The sequence below is a fragment of the Apus apus genome, chromosome 2, assembly GCF_020740795.1.
Source record: "Apus apus isolate bApuApu2 chromosome 2, bApuApu2.pri.cur, whole genome shotgun sequence".
NCBI lineage: Eukaryota > Metazoa > Chordata > Aves > Apodiformes > Apodidae > Apus > Apus apus.
Genome location: NC_067283.1, coordinates 31502145 through 31519995, shown reverse-complemented (window position 1 = coordinate 31519995; position 17851 = coordinate 31502145). Strand labels below are relative to the sequence as shown.

The 17851-nt window shown below is 46.2% G+C and overlaps 1 protein-coding gene across 2 annotated transcripts; it reads left to right on the top strand.

Annotated features, from left to right (window-relative positions):
• The first annotated feature begins 319 nt into the window (after window positions 1–319).
• TWIST1 (twist family bHLH transcription factor 1) lies at window positions 320–2239 on the top strand. 2 transcript variants are annotated; one of them, XM_051610982.1, is made up of 2 exons: window positions 320–1171; window positions 1787–2239. In XM_051610982.1, the coding sequence occupies exon 1, from the start codon at window positions 559–561 to the stop codon at window positions 1126–1128; it is 570 nt and encodes a 189-aa protein (XP_051466942.1). In that variant the 5' UTR covers window positions 320–558; the 3' UTR covers window positions 1129–1171; window positions 1787–2239. The 2 variants fall into 2 exon arrangements, with proteins under 2 accessions (XP_051466942.1, XP_051466943.1); XM_051610983.1 differs by having other exon boundaries at window positions 2144–2172.
• Window positions 2240–17851: the final 15612 nt, after the last annotated feature.

Sequence of the window (17851 nt, the reverse complement as noted above, 5' to 3'; positions counted from 1 at the left end):
CAGCACCACCCCAAAGCCGAGTGCGAACCGAAGGAGCCTGAGGGAGAAACTGCGGAGAGGGAAGCCGGGAAAGGGGTTGGGGTAAGGATGTATGTGTGCGTGTGGGGGGGAAGCCAGATCACTTGTGAATGGTTTGAAAAAAATAATTGGGGGAGGGCGTGGAGGGGGGGAAGCGGAAACTTTCCTATAAAACTCAGCTGAAGTCCCTCCTCTCCACGTCAGGCCAATGACACTGCTGCCCCCAAACTTTCCGCCAGCAGGAGCTATAAGAACCTCCAAGTCTTCAACTTTCTCCCAATCCCAGACACCTCGAAGGGGCTCCAAGGAGGGATCGGGAGGGATTTTTTTTTGTTGGCTTTTTTTTTTTCCTCTTGGATCCTGATGCCATCCCCCCTCCCCCCAAAGTGAGGTCCTCCCTCCCTCCTTCCCTCCTCCTCCTCCTTCTCCTCGCAGGCCAGCGAAGCAGCCGATCAAGGGGGAGCTGGCGGGTTAGGTGCCCCCCTCTTCTCCCTGCCCTCCCCCCCCTCCCGGCCCGCTTCTCGCATCTCCCCCCCAGAGATGATGCAGCAGGACGAGTCAAACTCGCCAGTCTCCCCCGCCGACGACAGCTTGAGCAACAGCGAAGAGGAGCCGGACCGACAGCAGCTGCCCAACAACAAGAGAGGGGGGCGCAAGCGGCGCTCCAGCCGCCGTAGCGCCGGCGGAGCCGTCGGGGCCGCGGACGAGCCCTGCAGCCCGGCCCAAGGCAAGCGGGGCAAGAAGTGCGGGGCGGGAGGGGGCGGCGGGGGCGGCGGCAGCAGCAGCGGCGGCGGCAGCCCCCAGTCCTACGAGGAGCTGCAGACTCAGCGGGTCATGGCCAACGTGCGGGAGCGGCAGCGCACGCAGTCGCTGAACGAAGCCTTCGCCGCCCTGCGGAAGATCATCCCCACGCTGCCCTCGGACAAGCTGAGCAAGATCCAGACCCTCAAGCTGGCGGCCAGGTACATCGACTTCCTCTACCAGGTCCTACAGAGCGACGAGCTGGACTCCAAGATGGCAAGCTGCAGCTATGTGGCCCACGAGCGGCTCAGCTACGCCTTCTCGGTCTGGAGAATGGAGGGCGCCTGGTCCATGTCCGCATCCCACTAGCAGGCGGCGTCTCCCACCCGCATCCCCCCGACAGGAGCCCTAGGTAAGACAGGGACCCCGAAACCGGCAGGGAGGGGGGGGGGGGGAAGAGAGCTGAAGGGCCTCCAGCTGCGCCGTGGGCCAGGCACGCGTGGCCCTCCCCGTCCAGCGGGGCCTGGTCGGAGAGCGGGGGGGGCTGGAGGTGCCCCCTCCGTCCCCTTGCGCGGCCCGCGGTGCTCCTCGGCCCTGCGGGGCCCCGGCGTGGCGGGGCGCTGCCGGCGGGGTGGGCTGCGGGCGGGGAGGCGGCGGTGCGGGTGTGCCCCTGCCAGATGGGGCCGGCCTGAGATCACTTCTGCACCAAACGCTGCGGAGCTAGCGGGGCTGCTGGGATGGTTCCTGCTGCTGCTGCTCGTATTTTGAAGTGAATCCATGTCCTCCTGTCTGCTTCCCGATGAGCGTTTCCTACCGCCCCAGCAGCCTTTTTCCCTCAGCTTTGACACCGCTGGCTGCCAGGCAGGAGTGTCACACGGTCACCGCACCGCCTGCACGGCAGGGACACGCGTTTCTCCCTCCTCTATTCGTGCCCCATAATTGTATTTCCAGAGACAGAGAGGTGTAGGGAGATGTGTGTATCTTTCATTTCAGTAACGAGTTTTCCGCCCTCTCTGGGTTTTTGCAGATGACATTGTTCCCACAGAAGGAGAAAATGGACATTCTAGAGACTCTGAAGTTGGATACCATTTTATTGGTCTTGTCTAAAACAAAACTAAGCAAAAACCACAAAAAAAGTGTGCCAAGGATTTCTTGGAAATTAGAAGAGCAATATCCAAATTCAAAGCAGGGCGTGGGGAGCACTTAAGGAAAGAGAAAGAGACAAGGGCTTTGGACAGTGACTACCCTTTGGGCGTCGGTACAATCCACACATCTCTGCATTCTGATAGAAGTCTGAATCATTCGATTTTTTTTTTTTTTGACGAAGAATGTTGGAATTTATTTTTTTTATTTGCCTTTTTTTTTTTTTGCATGCATTCCCAAGAGATCGTGCCTATGAGCCACTGATGAAAGGAAATACATTATTGTGGACTTCTCTTCATTCTTGAATGAAACCAACCAACCAACTAAAAATATCCCTGTAGAGATGAAAAAACTTTTTTTTTTTTTTTTTTTTAGGGGGGAATAAGCTGGGCTCAAGCTGTTATATACCCGGTTCCTAACTTTTTTATTATTATTATTTTTCCTCTGAGAAAAAAAAAAATAAACATTTTATTTATTTATTGATGACCCATGTTAAAATGCAAATAGATCCGGTGTCTAAATGCATTCCTATTTTTATGATTGTTTTGTAAATATCATTGTATATTATTTTTCTGCAATAAATAAATATGATTGAAATTTTAATAACCTTAAAGTTTGATCTCTCTGAGAACTCTGGCTTGGAACTAGAGATAAATACCTACTTGTTGAGCTGTAAAGACACCCAAGAGAGAGGGGGCACTAGTATAAACAATCCAGGGAAAAACGCAAATAAACTGGCTACTGACAGACACAGGCATGTTATTTATTGAGACAGCTTTATTATTCTGGTCTCAGGCTCACTGCATTTGGGGCAGGGGGAGATATACTCTAGTGTCTCTGTCTCCCCTTCTCCCCTTTTAATCTTAACGCAGAGTGCCTCGGAGTTCCACGACGAGCGGAGTTTTCATGGCAGAGCTCCGGCGCTGCCGCTCTGCTTTGCTCCTCAAATGTAAGTCAGGAGCAGGGCCCGCTCCCCAGCCCCCTCAGCAGGCATATTTGCCCCTATTCCTAAGGAAGAGGCATCGGTTTTAAGCAGGGATTCGTGCATCCACAGGCAAAGCGAAAGAAAGTGAGATTGAAAGAGGGAAGTGTCTAGCGAGTGGGGTTTTCCGGTGGAAGTGATGTTTGCTCTGCTCTCTAGGGTTTTATATAATATACAGACTAGCTATCATATTTTCATTGTACAAAGCAAGAAGCGGTTAGCTAACCAGCCCTCTTCTCCCTTTCTTACACACAGGGAGCATGTTGCCTCTGTTTCTTCTCACGAAACTCTCCGTGGGGTCCCGGTATGCGGCGAGACCCCAGATGTAAGAGAGGGGAAATCTCCAGGTCTGAGGGCTCTGAAGGAAGGTGAAAAGGGAAGTTGTTCAAATTTAAACAACAACAAAAAAAACCCAAACCCCAAAACAACCCAAAACAAACCCCAAACCCAGTCCTTATAACCGAACAGCTGGTTTCGCCTCTGCTGTCACTTTGCTCATATTCCAGAGCTTCGCAGCCGATCCGTGCCCGGGGAGCGGCGCCTTCTGCTCCTCCGCGGCTGCGAAAGGTGCTCGGGTGCGCAGGGGCACGCACAGCCAAGCGCCCGCCCCGGCCATGGCAACCGGGTAGAGTCCCCCTCCGAGACAGGGACCCTGCCGCAGGAATCCAGCCAGTGTCTAGGGTAAATGGGATGGGGTGAGTTTTCAAAGCAGAGCCTGTTTGCGTAGCCCAGGTTGAGCTGACTTTATTGCCTGCATGTTTTTGTTTCCATATCCACATATTGCCGTCTATTGCTGACATAACAGTATTATGAATTTAAAATCGTGCATATTTTAGGACAGTGCGCAATGTTTACAGTAGAGAGCCCGCAGCGCTTGTTTGCACTGCAGGATTAGCGAGGACTTGGTAATTGGATGGGGGCTCTGGTGGTCGTAGCCCTCCGTGATGGAGAGGAGGGATAGCTGCTGTGAGCTCCAGGGGAGGCGCTGCCTCACTCCGGTGTCCCGGACCCGCAGGTCCCCCCTTCAGCGGTTCGCACTTCTCGAAAAATCCCTCTCCGGTGCGATCCGACTACCAAGGAGGAGGTAATGTGCGTTCGTTTTACTTCGGCTGCAGCAAAAGCGAGGGACAGGGGGAGCTGACCCAGGGCTTTGGCCAGGGGGCTGAGGGGGTGTTTCAGGGATCTGGGGTCTTTTCAGTTCTACTTTTTTTAGGTGGAAATTACACGGGGGAAAGGGGAAAAAACTAACCCACGTTTAGGAAGAAAACAGGTTCTGAAAAAAACCGAGATAAGCTGCTCGATACTGAGGGGAAGGCGCCTTTCGTGGACGGGATACTTGCGAAACACGGAGGAGGCATCAAGTGCATTTTAAAAACCACCGGCCCAACCTATTCTCGCCCTTAGAAATCCGGAGCAACTTCGCTTGATGGATTTAAATCTGATTGACTACGCCGCAATCAGCGAGCTGCCTCTGGCCCAGCCTCTGCTAGCACTTCACAGCAAGCTGAAGTACCCGGGTGAGAGAAATCCCAAGTTTCCATCCGAGGGGCTCATGCCACGGTCGAGTCTCCCCTCCCCACCCCCGGGGCCCTCCAGCCGGGTCTCTGCGGCCTCCTCAGCCATCCTCGAATAGCCAGGCGCTCAGCCGGTGTGCTTTCCCACCTGCGAACCGCTACCGAGACTTCATTAAAAAAAAAACAAAAAAAACCCACAAAAAACCCCAAACAAAATCTCCCCAAACAAACAAAAAACAACCAACCAACCAAAAAAAAAAAAAACCAAACCAAAACCGAAATAAACCAGACATTATATATATAAAAAAATATATAAAAATACAAATGTGCCCTTTCCTAGGTTGAGACTGGGGGCTGCAGAGGCCTGGTGCTCCCAGGGTTAGAGCCAAAAGTAATTAAGTCAAAGTCAGGCTTACTGAAGGAAAATAAAAAGAAGCATATTAATTTGTCTTTCGGGAATTTTAAACACTCTTGCAATCAGAAAATGAGCTCTGCCTTTGGAAGTCCTGACTGATTTTACTTCTTTCTCCGAGGCATCCCTATATCCCGTTTAGTCGCAGACCAGCAAACCCGAGCGGAGAACGGGTCCGGGCCCAAGCAGCTCCCCCGTCTCCCCGCCGTGGCCCCGGGCCGGGCCCGTGCCGCCGGGCCGCGCAGTGCTGGCGGAGCGGGTCGGGCGGGCCGGGCCGTGCGGGTGCCCGGCGCTGCGCCTCCTGCGGGGCGGCGGGCGGGGGCGCCGGCCGCGGGCCCTCGCACATTCCTCGGTTTGGCAGGGGCCGCCCCGCTGCTTTCTCCAGGCCGGTATCGGATTCCTCCCAGGCGTATGATTTCACTTGAAGTCCTGCCCAGCAGCCCTTCAAAGTGCGCGCCTGTCCCGCTCCCATGATGTCAGACGGTTTTCCCTGCATCTGTAATTTTAAGCAAAACAAACAAACGCCCGGTGTGGGGGGGGGGGGGGGGGGGGGCGGGGGGGGACGAGGGACACACAGAAGTCACGGAAAAGCACAGAGGGAGAGCGGCTCACCTGCGGCACCGGCTGCTCGGGCACCTGCCGCCCGGGTCGAGGCACCGCGGGGCTCGGCGCCTCCGGGAGCCACTCCCGGGAAGGGGCTCGGCTGCCGGCGCCCGTTCCTCCCCTGCTCGGCGCTGCTCTCAGCCTCCCTCGGTGGCTGCGCCCGCCCGTGCCATACGGCGGTGCCTTCACCTGCCCCGCAGGAGGGAGCGGGAACCCCAGCGCCGTAAATTAGCATCTCAGCATCTTAGAGGATGGTGGTGGTGACAGAAAGCTCAGTCTACCCCGTAGAGGGATCCGGGAGGCTCAGGCAAAAAAAGGCGCACACCTCCACATCCCATCAGGACTTGTTTTATTTGCTGCACAACATAACCTGCCCGCAGTAAACATGGCACAGGATGTATTTTACATTAACTTCTGCACCAGCTTCTCTCGACTTCAGTCCACTTAATGTTCTTGACAAATCAAAGCACGTGTCCTTTGAAGAAGGTGTGTAATTGGAGTTTAAGGCATGTATGGAATTCCCAGATGTCTATAAAGTAAGAAGGAGCATTTAGCAGGTCACTTGAAGGTGGAGCAGGTTAAAATCACTTGTACAGAAGTCGTACTTTTATTTTTCAAAAGCAAACAGCCGGCCGTTTATAAGGACCAAATGATCGAGATTGAGGGAAGCTCAGAGCGATTTTACAGAGCAAGAACAATAAAGCTCTAGAAACATATTGGTGATGGTAACACCCGCTTAGAAATTCGACATAAACGCAAAACAAACATAAGCATTCAGATAAGGAGAAAAGCTTCCCGTCCTCCCAGTAATTCCGTTTCCTCCGCCCGCTCAGGAGCTTCTGCATCCCTCTTATTTAGGTAGTCTTGTCTAGAGTAGCTGACACTTCCCCGCTCTTTTCATTAAGAGTTGGCATGAAGTTTGTGGGAATTTTACGAAAATTCTCTTGTTCTCTGCATGGACACGTGCAAAAACCGACGCGCTTCACAAAATTACCCCGACGAACCACAGTGAAATCGAGACCGCTACAGTGATAACTGTAGCGATTAATAGTAACAGAAAAAAAAATAACGGAATCGGTTCGAGATAATTAAGTGCTCTTCACTTGGCTTTACCAGTGTTGGCGAAAAATATCAGCCCCAGCAGGAATGAGGATTTGTTTGTGGGATGCAGCAAATCCTGTTTGCTGGTATGCAGAAATCCTTCATCACAATATTCTGGAGGGACGGGCACCCGCTCTGCCCCCCTAGTGGGGGAAAATTGGGATGGGAGGGGGGCGAGAGGGGGGGAAGGATGCTCCTGGGAAGGTTCGAGGTCGTCACCTCATGTTTAGGATTGCTTTGTTCTGTTTGGGACGAGGCAGAGTGATTAAACAAGCAGTCAAGAAGGGAGCAGTACACACGACTGCAGCCGTAGGAGAAAGCGGAGCTTCAAGAGGGGAAGGGATTTTGACATGTGAAAAGTTAAGCAGGTACCTGAAGGGGGGTTATTTTGACCAGATGTTAGAGCTTTTATGAAAATGTCACGTGAGGCGAACAGATGTACAACTTGCAAATGGAGCCCCGCCTTGTAAATACAGGGAAGAGAAAGGCTCACGAAAATAAAGAGTAAATAATTCCTGCTGTTTTCTATATGTGTGTATTTATTCACAGATATACATTATTGGTTTCTATTTAAATATTTCTTTTTATTTGTTTGCTTGTTTCTTTGAGGAAAAGAAAATAAAACTGTTCAGTCCAAACATGCTATCCTTTTCCAGTGTACAGAGCCAAAGACACCTTCTCCCTTCCTTCCTTTTTTTACTTCCTTCTCTTTCTTCCCTCCATTTTTCTTTTCTTTTCTTTCTTGCTTGCTTGATCTTATCTCTCTCTCTTTCTGTCTCTCTCTCCTCTCCGTCTCTTCTGTCTTTTTTTTTGTCTCTTTCCTTCCCTTTCTCCCGCTTTCTCTCGCTCTTTCACTCTGCCTCTCTCCCTTTTCTTTATTTCTTTTTGTTTTAAATTATTATTATTTTCCTCCTTCTTCCTTTCTTTCCTGTCCCTCCACCCCCACCTTTAGTCTCGGGTCCGTTTGATCCCAAGGAAAGTATCGGATCTCTGCTGGGAGGAGAAACTGAGACTAATCAATTGCCTTCTGTTTGAAGGTGGGTAGAGGCTGCTAAAAGAGGCAAAGAAGAAGCTCGGCTGACAGCCCGGAGCCCTCCGGGCGCGGCGCAGGCGGGCGGCTGTGGGCAGCTCTACTCGGAGCTCCCGATGCTGCTGCCGTCGCCGGGGAGCGAGGTCCCGGGCGAGGGACCCCGTCGGCTCTGCCCTGCTGGCCCTGCCCCGGCGGCGGGGAGAGCGACCAGCCAGGAAATTCAAAGCTGTCCCTGGCCTGATGTTTTCCGAAGGGCGCAGTGAGCCCTTCGCTCGCTGCGAGCCCTTAGTTTCTGGGCTGGTTTTACTCCTTTTGCATCGTTATTACCGCTTTCCAGAAAATCCTCTGGCATTTTAGTTTTAAAAACTACGCTTCGCCTCACCTCCACGACGCCCGCGGTTACTACCAGCGTGGCAGGTAGTGGGGGCGAAGGTGGCCCCTCTGCAAGCCCCTCAGCCTGGAGGCGCAAGGCAGGTCCGTGAGACGCAGCCATTGCCAAGGAAAAAAACGCAAACTGGAGCTGAGAGCAAGTTGGGGAGGCTCGGGCTGCTCCGAACACCTGCCTGTGGTCTGGACATTTCATTCACAAACCATTTCGATGAGCCGTAAATATGCTCTGCTTATTTCTGCAAATCTGCTTATGCAAGCGGGTGCCCAGCAATCTTTTGGTACATTCCTTTTGATCTGTGGTGGAGGCTTTTACAATAAATACTGATGTCAAATCATAGAAGAGTTCTTACAGAATTTCGCCAGACAAAAATTAATTCAGTCTTAATTTTTCTTTATGCAAATGTTTTCAAAGCTAAGAAGACTTACATTAAGCACATTAGTTTTGAAAATGACGATGCAGGCGTATATAATGCAGATAAATAGACTGAGGTGCTAGGCATAATCTACAGCATCAGTCTAAAAATCCCTAGGGATTCTTAATCTAGATTTATTGCCTTTGAGTCCCAATCACATGATCTTGTAAAAACTTTTAAAGTAAATGTAAATGGAAGTTTTTTTTAAAATAAAAAGACTGACTGCGGATTCCTTTTTTCCTTCCTATCAATGGTGCCATAAATGACGAGCTAGGGATATTTCAGCAAAAGCTGATTTGTCTTGTATTCTGTAATGCAATTTAGAAGACAACGGGAGAACGGTTTTTACACTCATCTCAGTGTTAGAAAAGGACTAAGGCTTTTCTTCGCCTGTGAAAGTGTACGTGTTCTGGACACACAGACAGATACACACTCGAACACTCGCTTCTGAACCCTGAAGCTATCAAACATGTTTAGTGACTGAGTGAGACGCTGTCTACGGAGGGGTTGTTGATGTAGGAGCCAAATTAGTGTTAATTTCAAGCAGGCAGCTAATTCCTCCATGAACCCTCAGCACTTTCAAAGTGCTTTGCTGTGCTTCATATTTAATTACTTGCAATGGAACATATATGCAGTTCTCAAGTAGAAATATTAGCTAATGAATTAGGCTTTTCTATCTTCTTTCCTTTTTTTCATTTTTTCCATTTTTAAAATTCTTTCTTTCTTTCTTTCTTTCTTTCTTTCTTTCTTTCTTTCTTTCTTTCTTTCTTTCTTTCTTTCTTTCTTTCTTTCTTTCTTTCTTTCTTTCTTTCTTTCTTTCTTTCTTTCTTTCTTTCTTTCTTTCTTTCTTTCTTTCTTTCTTTCTTTCTTTCTTTCTTTCTTTCTTTCTTTCTTTCTTTCTTTCTTTCTTTCTTTCTTTCTTTCGTCTGTCTGTCCTTCCTCCCACTTTCTCTTTCTTTCTCCCTCTCCAAGCATCCTGGAACACCTTTCAACTTCAAGTTTTTTACACGAATACAAACCAGATCCAGAACAGACTCCCTTCCCCCTTCCCCTTGGTCCTTAGATCTGAACTTAAAACATATATCATAGATCAGTTTTCATCCAGCGAATTTAGGCATAGTTCTCGACCTGTATTTTCAAAGAGTTTCTGGGCTGGAGTCTGCAATATTTAATCCAGTCAGCTATTAAATGTCCTCAGGCTTGAATAAAAAATTTAAACAGGCATCTGTGCCGAGGATAATGACAGTTAAAGCAGTTTGGGATATAGTGTGTGTGGTAGAGTGGGGGGTAAACGGACAGAAGGACAACGATTATGTCTTTGATTTGGAAAATTCCTGAGTTTTAGGAGTTCTGTCAGAGCATTAGTGGGGGAGAACATGAAAGAAACCCCTTTGCTCAAAGGCATGGCTTTAATGGGGAGAAATAGTCCTATTAATACCTATCAGTGCCTGACACTCGCTTTCTTCTGCCTGCCCAGCGGTAACGTGATACCCGCTCTCCCCAGCGATGGCCGGGCCCCGTGCGGGCAGCCCGCTCCCCCCGGGGGACCCGACTCCAGCCTCCAGCGGGGCTCTAGGCGTCCGTTCCCCCCGGGTTTGCTTCCTAGGGTCTATCTCTACCGGGAGGGGTTCCCGGAGTCCGTCTCCGCAGGAAGGGGTGGGGGTGGGGCTTCCGGGTCTGTTCCCCCTGTGGGTCTCCCCCAGGCATCCCACCAGGAGGGTTTCTCTGCCCTTGCCCTTCTCGACACCTCTTCTTGAGACCTTGGGGTGGATGGGTTGGAAAACCCGATGGTGCTTCAGGCAGAGAAGTGTTTTGGTTTTTTTCTTTCTTTCTTTTTTCCTTTCTCTGTCAACTATTGAACTGATGGCCAGTTAGATTGAAAGATGGCATTAGGGATTGGGTGGATTCCTAAAATTCTACAGGGCTTGAATCCAAGGAAGAGAAGAGCAGAGAGTGAGGAAGAGGCTCAGCTTTTGACTTGATGAAGCACGTGTCAGATTCTACAGTTCAGGCAATTAAAACCTGCTTTTGATCAAAGGGCTTCATAAATCACCAGAAGTGAACTGGTCAGAGACAGCTGTCTGTGTGAGCAAGTGGGGGGCAGCTGCCCATCCCCACCTTTCGGACACTGTCATCCACTCCCACTGCCTCCAAGGAGTCTTGCTGGGAGTGGATTTTTCCTGCTGTTTTATGGAAGCTTGTTTTATTTATGGAGGCATTTCAGCAGGAAGCAAATATATGAGGGAGTTCACGACCACGGGTGACTATCCCAAGGGCAGAGGTGCCACAGCATTTTCTTTTCTGATCAGAGAAAAAATGCTGTATGCTGAGGAAATAGTGACAAAACAGTATTTCCCTTATCCTTAAGAATGAAGCGTGAGATATCTTATGCCTTGTGCTGGCTGGGCTCAGCCCCAGGAAAGCCTTGTGCACAGACCATGGAGCTCAAGCCCAGGAGTTCCTGGCTCTGCCTTCATCTGACTCCAGTGCTAGGATGTGGCCAGTGAAAGGAAGAGGTGGAATGGAAATGGGAGAAGGCAAAAGAGCTTTGCAGCTGAGTGAAAGCAAAGCCCCTTCTTTCTTGGAGCAGGGCACTGGAGAAACAGTTTGTGCAGCTCTGTGTGTGCCTGCCCCTGTATGTGAGTTTTGAGGTATCAGGGACAGTTCCACTATTCCACTTCCAACTAACCCATCTTCTCATGTCAGACTTGGTATAGTACAGGAGTTTACAGCTTGAAGGACTGGTCTTTGATATTGGGCTTTAGGGTGAACCTCTAAGTGGTCTCAAGGTGCTTGTCAAATTTGAGTGCTTTTTGGTGTGATTTATGGCAAAAGGCTCCTTTCTGACACTTCCAGATGCCAAACCTTTCACCTTGCAGAAAATGTGCTTGCAATAGCCTGGGTGAGCTTATGCCTCCTCTTTAAAACAGCTGCTCTGGGCTAATAAGATGGGATGCAAGCCCAGTAAGGCAACTTTTTATGAGATCTGCCAGTGGTTCAAACCGTTTCCACAATGGTTTTCCACCTCCTTCCAGCATCCAGGCTACTCGCTGACATGGAACACTGAACCATCCATCTGGAGAAATGTAAGACACCTTTACTTCATCCACATCCTTACTTCAGGTTGATTTCTTAAGTTGCACTTCAGTAAGCTTGTCACCCTTCCTCTGCCCTGTTTGTCATTTGGCTGGCTGAATCATGAGGAGCCTCTGGAGATCCTTTTAATACAAGGCTTTTCAGAGATTTCTCTGGACAGAGGGCAACTATGGAGTGAGAATTTGAGACAGGAAAACAGAGGGCCTTCATCTTCAGAGCACATCAATCACTATGAACTCTCCCAGGCTCCTCCAATCGGCATGGGATTCCCTTGCCAGAGATGACTCACTGATAAATTACCAATGGCCTGCAGAGAACAAAAGGTTTGGCCAAAACTGCAAAGGGATGGGTGTTCTCCAAGAAGTAGCGGAAGCCTTGCAAACACATGCCTCTCAATGGATGGTACAGTATGATCTGCATTCCTGGTTCTCATGAACAGCAGGAAATAAAAACAAAAATAGATCAAAATTCACTATGTGGTGACTTCTTCCTTGCATTTCTTGGCAGGTGGACTGAGATGTTTGATCTCACTAAGAGACAGAGAGACTTTCCCATCTGAAATTGAAGCAGCCCTCCTTCCAAACTGAATGCATCAGCAAAACGTTGAGCTTGGCCAGTGTTAGGTGGGGAAAGGACTATCACCACGTTAGAGATAGCATTGCAACAGTAGCTGTCATCGGCTCCCCTCATCTATGGAATATCAAGACAATCCAGTAAGGCTGATTTTCTTCATTGCTGTGATCAAATTATGTAATATGCAATAAAACCAACAAAAGAGGAGGAGAGAAAAACAAGAAGCAGGAAGGCAGGCAAAGGCAGGCAGGCAGGCAGGCAGGCAGGCAGGCAGGCAGGCAGGCAGGCAGGCAGGCAGGCAGGAAGGAAGGAAGGAAGGAAGGAAGGAAGGAAGGAAGGAAGGAAGGAAGGAAGGAAGGAAGGAAGGAAGGAAGGAAGGACTTTTAATACATCTTCTGAAATACGTAATTAGCAATGTCTTGTGCAGTTGTCAGCTTTTCTCTGAAAACTCCCAGGTAAAACTTTTTGCCCGTGTGGAGGTTAATGGCAAGGGGAAAATAGTACCCTCTGCTTGCATCCACAGTATTTCAATTTACACGTGTATCTGCTTCCTGCAGATGATAAATGGATCAAACCCATTTTTTGGTCTTTGAGCAGAACTGATTCTGTTGCTTTGAACCCTAATCAGAAACCCAATAGAACAGTTAGTGTATGTAAGACTGGCAGTTTGACAATCTGCTCTTTTAACAAAAGGCAATCTTACTCCTCTCCTATTCTCTGTTGGCCAACCATATCAAAATACTTAAGATTGCCTATGTCCTGCTGCATGCACATTTTCCATGAAATAAAAAGAAACTTCCCCAGACTTCAAACCTATCAAATGTTTAGCATCTGAAGGATATTCATCTTTAGGAGTGAGGCCAAAAAGTCAATAAAAATTTAATTATTTCTGTAGCATATGGGAGCACTTACAAGATAAAAAATGCAATACTATGTACTGGTATTGGGAAGAAACTGAACAATATACTTCCATATTTGCTGGTCAAGACAGTGTCCCCACCAAGACGCAGCACAAGCCCCTGGAACTGCAAATAATCCTGACAGAGTTTCTAAAACTGTCATATAGACAGGTCAGTGATCAAGGGAGAGGTTACCTGCACCCCATTTAATGATGGAGTGGTGCTACATGTCTATACACAGGAAAAAAAACGTGTTTATCATTTCACTGGATGATCAACAGGAAAATGAATATTTGTATTGATACGATTCTTGCTGTCTGAAATGAGTTATCTCCCCTTGTATATGTTGGTATGGGAAGAGAGCAAAAAAATCCCAAACATTTTACTGAAGAAAGAGGAAGGAAATCCACAATTCTAAAGTTAAAAATAGCTTCAATGTATCAATAATTAGCAATGACAGGCAGAGAAATGCTCCTTGTAGGGCCTGATCTAATGGGATAAACTGTGTGGGTGTCCTTCAATGCATTTCTTGAGGCAATGAAGCAAGCTACTACTGAGTTACGTTAGCATATCCCAATAGAGCTGATAGATAAAGGGAAATTCAATCTGACAGAGGTAGGGGACTGGCATGGAAAACCCTGAGCAGGCCTTTCTGTTATTGTAATTGACATTGCAGATCTAGGCAGTGACAGATTTAAACATGAGAACCAATGTTTTAGGTGATACATACCAGAATCTCCTGAAATAAAACCACACATCTATGCTATCACTTTCATTATTTTAATTAAGAAGAATAACTATATAAGGTAATTATAACTGTATAAGGCACCTATCCCAATAATTATTTAAATTACACAGTATTTGTCTATCTGACCTGAATATATTAGTATATTCAAGCACTCAGCTTTTGTTAATTTCCTTTGTCAGTCTCACCAACAATTTGGTCATCAATCTACTTTCTATAGGATTATTTATTTATGCTTTTATATGTAAAAAAAAATCTCTTCTTCTTCCTTCCATTTTTCTTCCTTCCTAATACAGAACAGCACATAAAAATGTTCTAAAAAAAAATTAATCCTTAAGCAGAGCTGGACTTAAGTTAGATGAGGGTAAAAAATGGTTTTCAAATTTTGTTCAATTACACCACCTGCTTCTAGTATTCATATGTCCTGGGTAGCAGGTATTCCAACAGCAATGTCTAACTGGAAGGGCCATTGGCTACTGCCTGATAACTGACTGGTTGTCAACTTCTTATTCCACAGAGACTTGTGCTGTTGGAGGTAGGGCAACTAGGACATTTGGGGTTTATAGGGGCTTTGTTAGTCTCTTAGGTGTAAAAATAATGACCTCCTGATTTTTCTTTCTTTTTTCCTTGCACTGCTAATCCCTTCCTTTACCCCAACACAAACTTGATTGGTGGTAGACTGTAGTTTAAATGATTTATTGGTCTTAATTTATAACCTTTTGCCTCATTTGCACACAGCTTCACCATTGCTGACTAAGGCAGACATCCCAGATGAATGCAAATACCATCATTATACTATACCATAAGGTTATAGATGTTTTATGCCGTATAATGACAGAGAAAACAATTAACATCAGCCAGGAAAATGAGACAGTCAAAGCTTTTTCAAAGTTTTGTCCTACACTTCCTGCAGAATACAAGCAAGTTCTTATGGATTAGTAATAACTTCCCAATTTAGAGAATAGCGGGAGCCTTGTTTCATTAGCCTCTAAATGCTCTATCAGATGTTACCCAAGTATGATTCTTCATTTCAATATATAGCATATATACACCATATAGTTTAGCTGCATATAATTGCATGTCTGTAGAATGCATATACACTTACACTAGTGTAATATATGAAGGTGATTTAAACCAGGCAGTCCGAATAGAGGTTTATAGAAGACCATGGAAAGGAGTGTGACTGCCATTCTGAATATTTGCTTTTAATTCTCCATCATGAAAGGATTTGGGTAAACTAGGTACCTCTGTATGAATATTACATTAGTGATATAATGTATGTTGCCTCGTTAAAATTTGTAACAATTAATTATTTTCTCTCAAAACAAAATCAAAGTTGTTTCAGTCTGAACCAAGTAAACTTTGTTTTATATGTCTTGCTTGTAAACTGAACGTAACCTAATGTTCCCAAGAAAGTATGGACTGTTATGCCTAGATTTTTTAATGGGAAGAGTCAAGCTTACTGGGTCAAGCACTGACACTTATTCACACTGAGTAGCAATTCACTCTATAAATAATCCCACCAAAGCCACTGGAGCCATTAATAAAAATAAGTACTCACTCTGAGCTGAGATCCCAGAACCACCCATAGTGATATTTGTTTTGAAACAAGGTATTACAATCTGCAAGCAATGGTATGCTTTCGACAAGGCAGAATGGATTTCCAATGTCAGTGAGAAAAGAGGATTCTCAAAGCAGAATGTGATTCATGGAGTGAATTTTGTCCCACATGCTGCCATTAGTAATATGTCTTCCAGCCATAGCATGAAGCGAATCATTTTTGCAAACTGTGATGCAGCAAGGGAGACTGTGACCTTTTAAACTTCTCTCCAGAAAAATAAGATTATGGCCAGTTGGTTAGCAATATTGGAGATAATTGTCCATGAAATTTATTTTAAATTAACTGTTAATTTTTAATTAATTTAGCTATTTATCTTGGGAAATCTTCAGTAATTCAGTGAAATAACATTTATGTAACTTTCTAGACCAAACACACTGCAGCCTCATCAAAATACAGCAAGTTTGCATTTTGCAATGCAGAGTATAGATCTCACAGCTGTATTAACAGAAGAACATCCCTCTCAAAAGTTATAACTCTATTTGAGACTCCATCTGTTTTTTTTTTGTGTGTGTGTTTTTGTTTTGTTTTGTTGTTTTTTGTTTGTTTTTTTGTGTGTGTGTTTTTTTTGGTTTTTTTCTGTTTTAAACCTCTTTTCCCATTGCCACCATTATTATAGCTGTATTGTGAAGAGATGGATCACAATCTCAGGGCAGTATGCAGTTTTCTAAAGTTTTTGTATACAACACAACTTTATTTCATTCAGCTCCAACAAAATGCATATGAGAACACTGCAAACAATCTCTTCCACCATTCCCACCTCTCCTTTACTTTAAGCTAATGTTTCTGGAGTAAGGAGCCTACAGAGGTGCTCCTGAAGATGTCATCAAACTAGTGGAATTCTCTCTTGTACTAACCCAGGAGTTACCTTGAAAATGTTTTGAGAAACCAAGCACAGTCATTTTTGGTCCTGCAGTTTAATGGTGATGTATTTGGTCCCTCTGGGCATCAGACAAAGTAAATCACAGCAGCAGAAAGCCTCTCTTTCCCAAGCTAGCAGCAAACAATTGCTTCTGGAAATCTGCTCTATGAGTGATGCAACCAGTTTTTTAAATGGTGCTGAGAACAAAGCTGGTATGAACAATCCTCAATATATCTGACTGTCAGTACTGCCGAAGATTTTGCCTCCTGAAAAACTCTTGTTTACTCAACACTTACTCTTCTTACCCAAATGTTCTCAAGTAAGGAAACAGAGACTTTGCTATTCCCAGCAAAATCAGCTCTTTCCCGGGGCTATGATGAACCAATGATGGTTTCTCTTCATTGCACAAGCCTCCCTTAGGGACATGGGCAGGAGGCTTGCCAAGGCCACCTGCCCTAAGTCATCTAACTAAGCCTTGGGGACTGGCAAGGAAATGGTCCACTGGCTTTGTGTGGGGCACACAGTAGGCATCAGCAGCCCCACCACTGCTGTAGAAGGAACTCCATGGGTCCAACAGCCTAATGCCTATGTAGTCATCTGTTCCACAAGGGCTGCAATTAGTGCTTTCAAACCTTGCAGTCAAAAGTTGCCGGAGGAGGCTGGTCTGAGATAATGAAGCTAGCTATTGTCCAACCACACAGATTGTGAATTCCTCAGATTCATGCATTTTGTCTGACTGTATCAATCAGCTCTTCACAATCTCTCTTCACTCAACTTTAGCAACATTTCTACTACACTTTCAGGCATCAGCTCACCTCCATTTCCCTTCCATGGGAAAGTTTAAGTATAAATAATCAATTAATAGTGGAAAAAAATTTTGATGCAGTATTGCCTTCATTGTTTGCAAGTTTGGGACCTTTCCTCACAAGTTGGGATACATTTACCATTCAGCAATTCATTTTTGCAGGATGTATATAGGGAGTAGAAGTATTGTTTCAAAGTATTTGCTCATACTCAGACAAAAACCTTTTTTTACTCATCTGCAAAGATGATGGACACAGGTTGTGTTTATTTGCTACTATACTTTGTAAAGGTATTAATTATCAGCCTCGTACTGACCTTTCTTTTTCTGCATGTAACATCAAAAGGGAGGTTTAAAGCTCTATAACCTTTTCTCAAGAACCCTGCTTTGCGTATTTCTGTTCCTTGTTTTGCTTTGTGGTCACTAACCACAAGAGAAATTTGTCTTTTTTACATATGCTGGAAATAATTTACTGCCCTTAGAAATATTAAACCACAAGAAACCCCCTACATTAAAGTAACATTAAGGATCTGCCTAAAACCCACAAAAAGCCAGGAAATTGAGAGTTAAAGCTGAAACTCTGATCTGATACTCCAGCCTTAATTTACCTCATAGGGTATAGGCACAGTTGTCTCCAGAGAGGGGGTGAATGTTGCTGGGTGGAGTGCTAAGCATTTTCTGTAGCACCTAGATGCAGTAGCCTAAGAAAATACAATTTTGCTAAGGGTGAATTTGCTAAGAGTAACCCCATTTTATACCCAGGTTAATTTAGCAGGATGAATGGCCACATGGAGCCTCTCCATAGCCACTGCTTGCTTTACCTCCCAAGCTTGTTGACTGGCTTTCCTCCTTCAGCCTGGCCCAAACAACTTTTGGTTAGGGCATTTACTAACTTTAGACATGTTCTGC

Excerpts from the sequence above, each read along its gene's own strand:
- TWIST1 (XM_051610982.1), top strand. The coding sequence starts at position 559 with ATGATGCAGCAGGACGAGTCAAACTCGCCAGTCTCCCCCGCCGACGAC.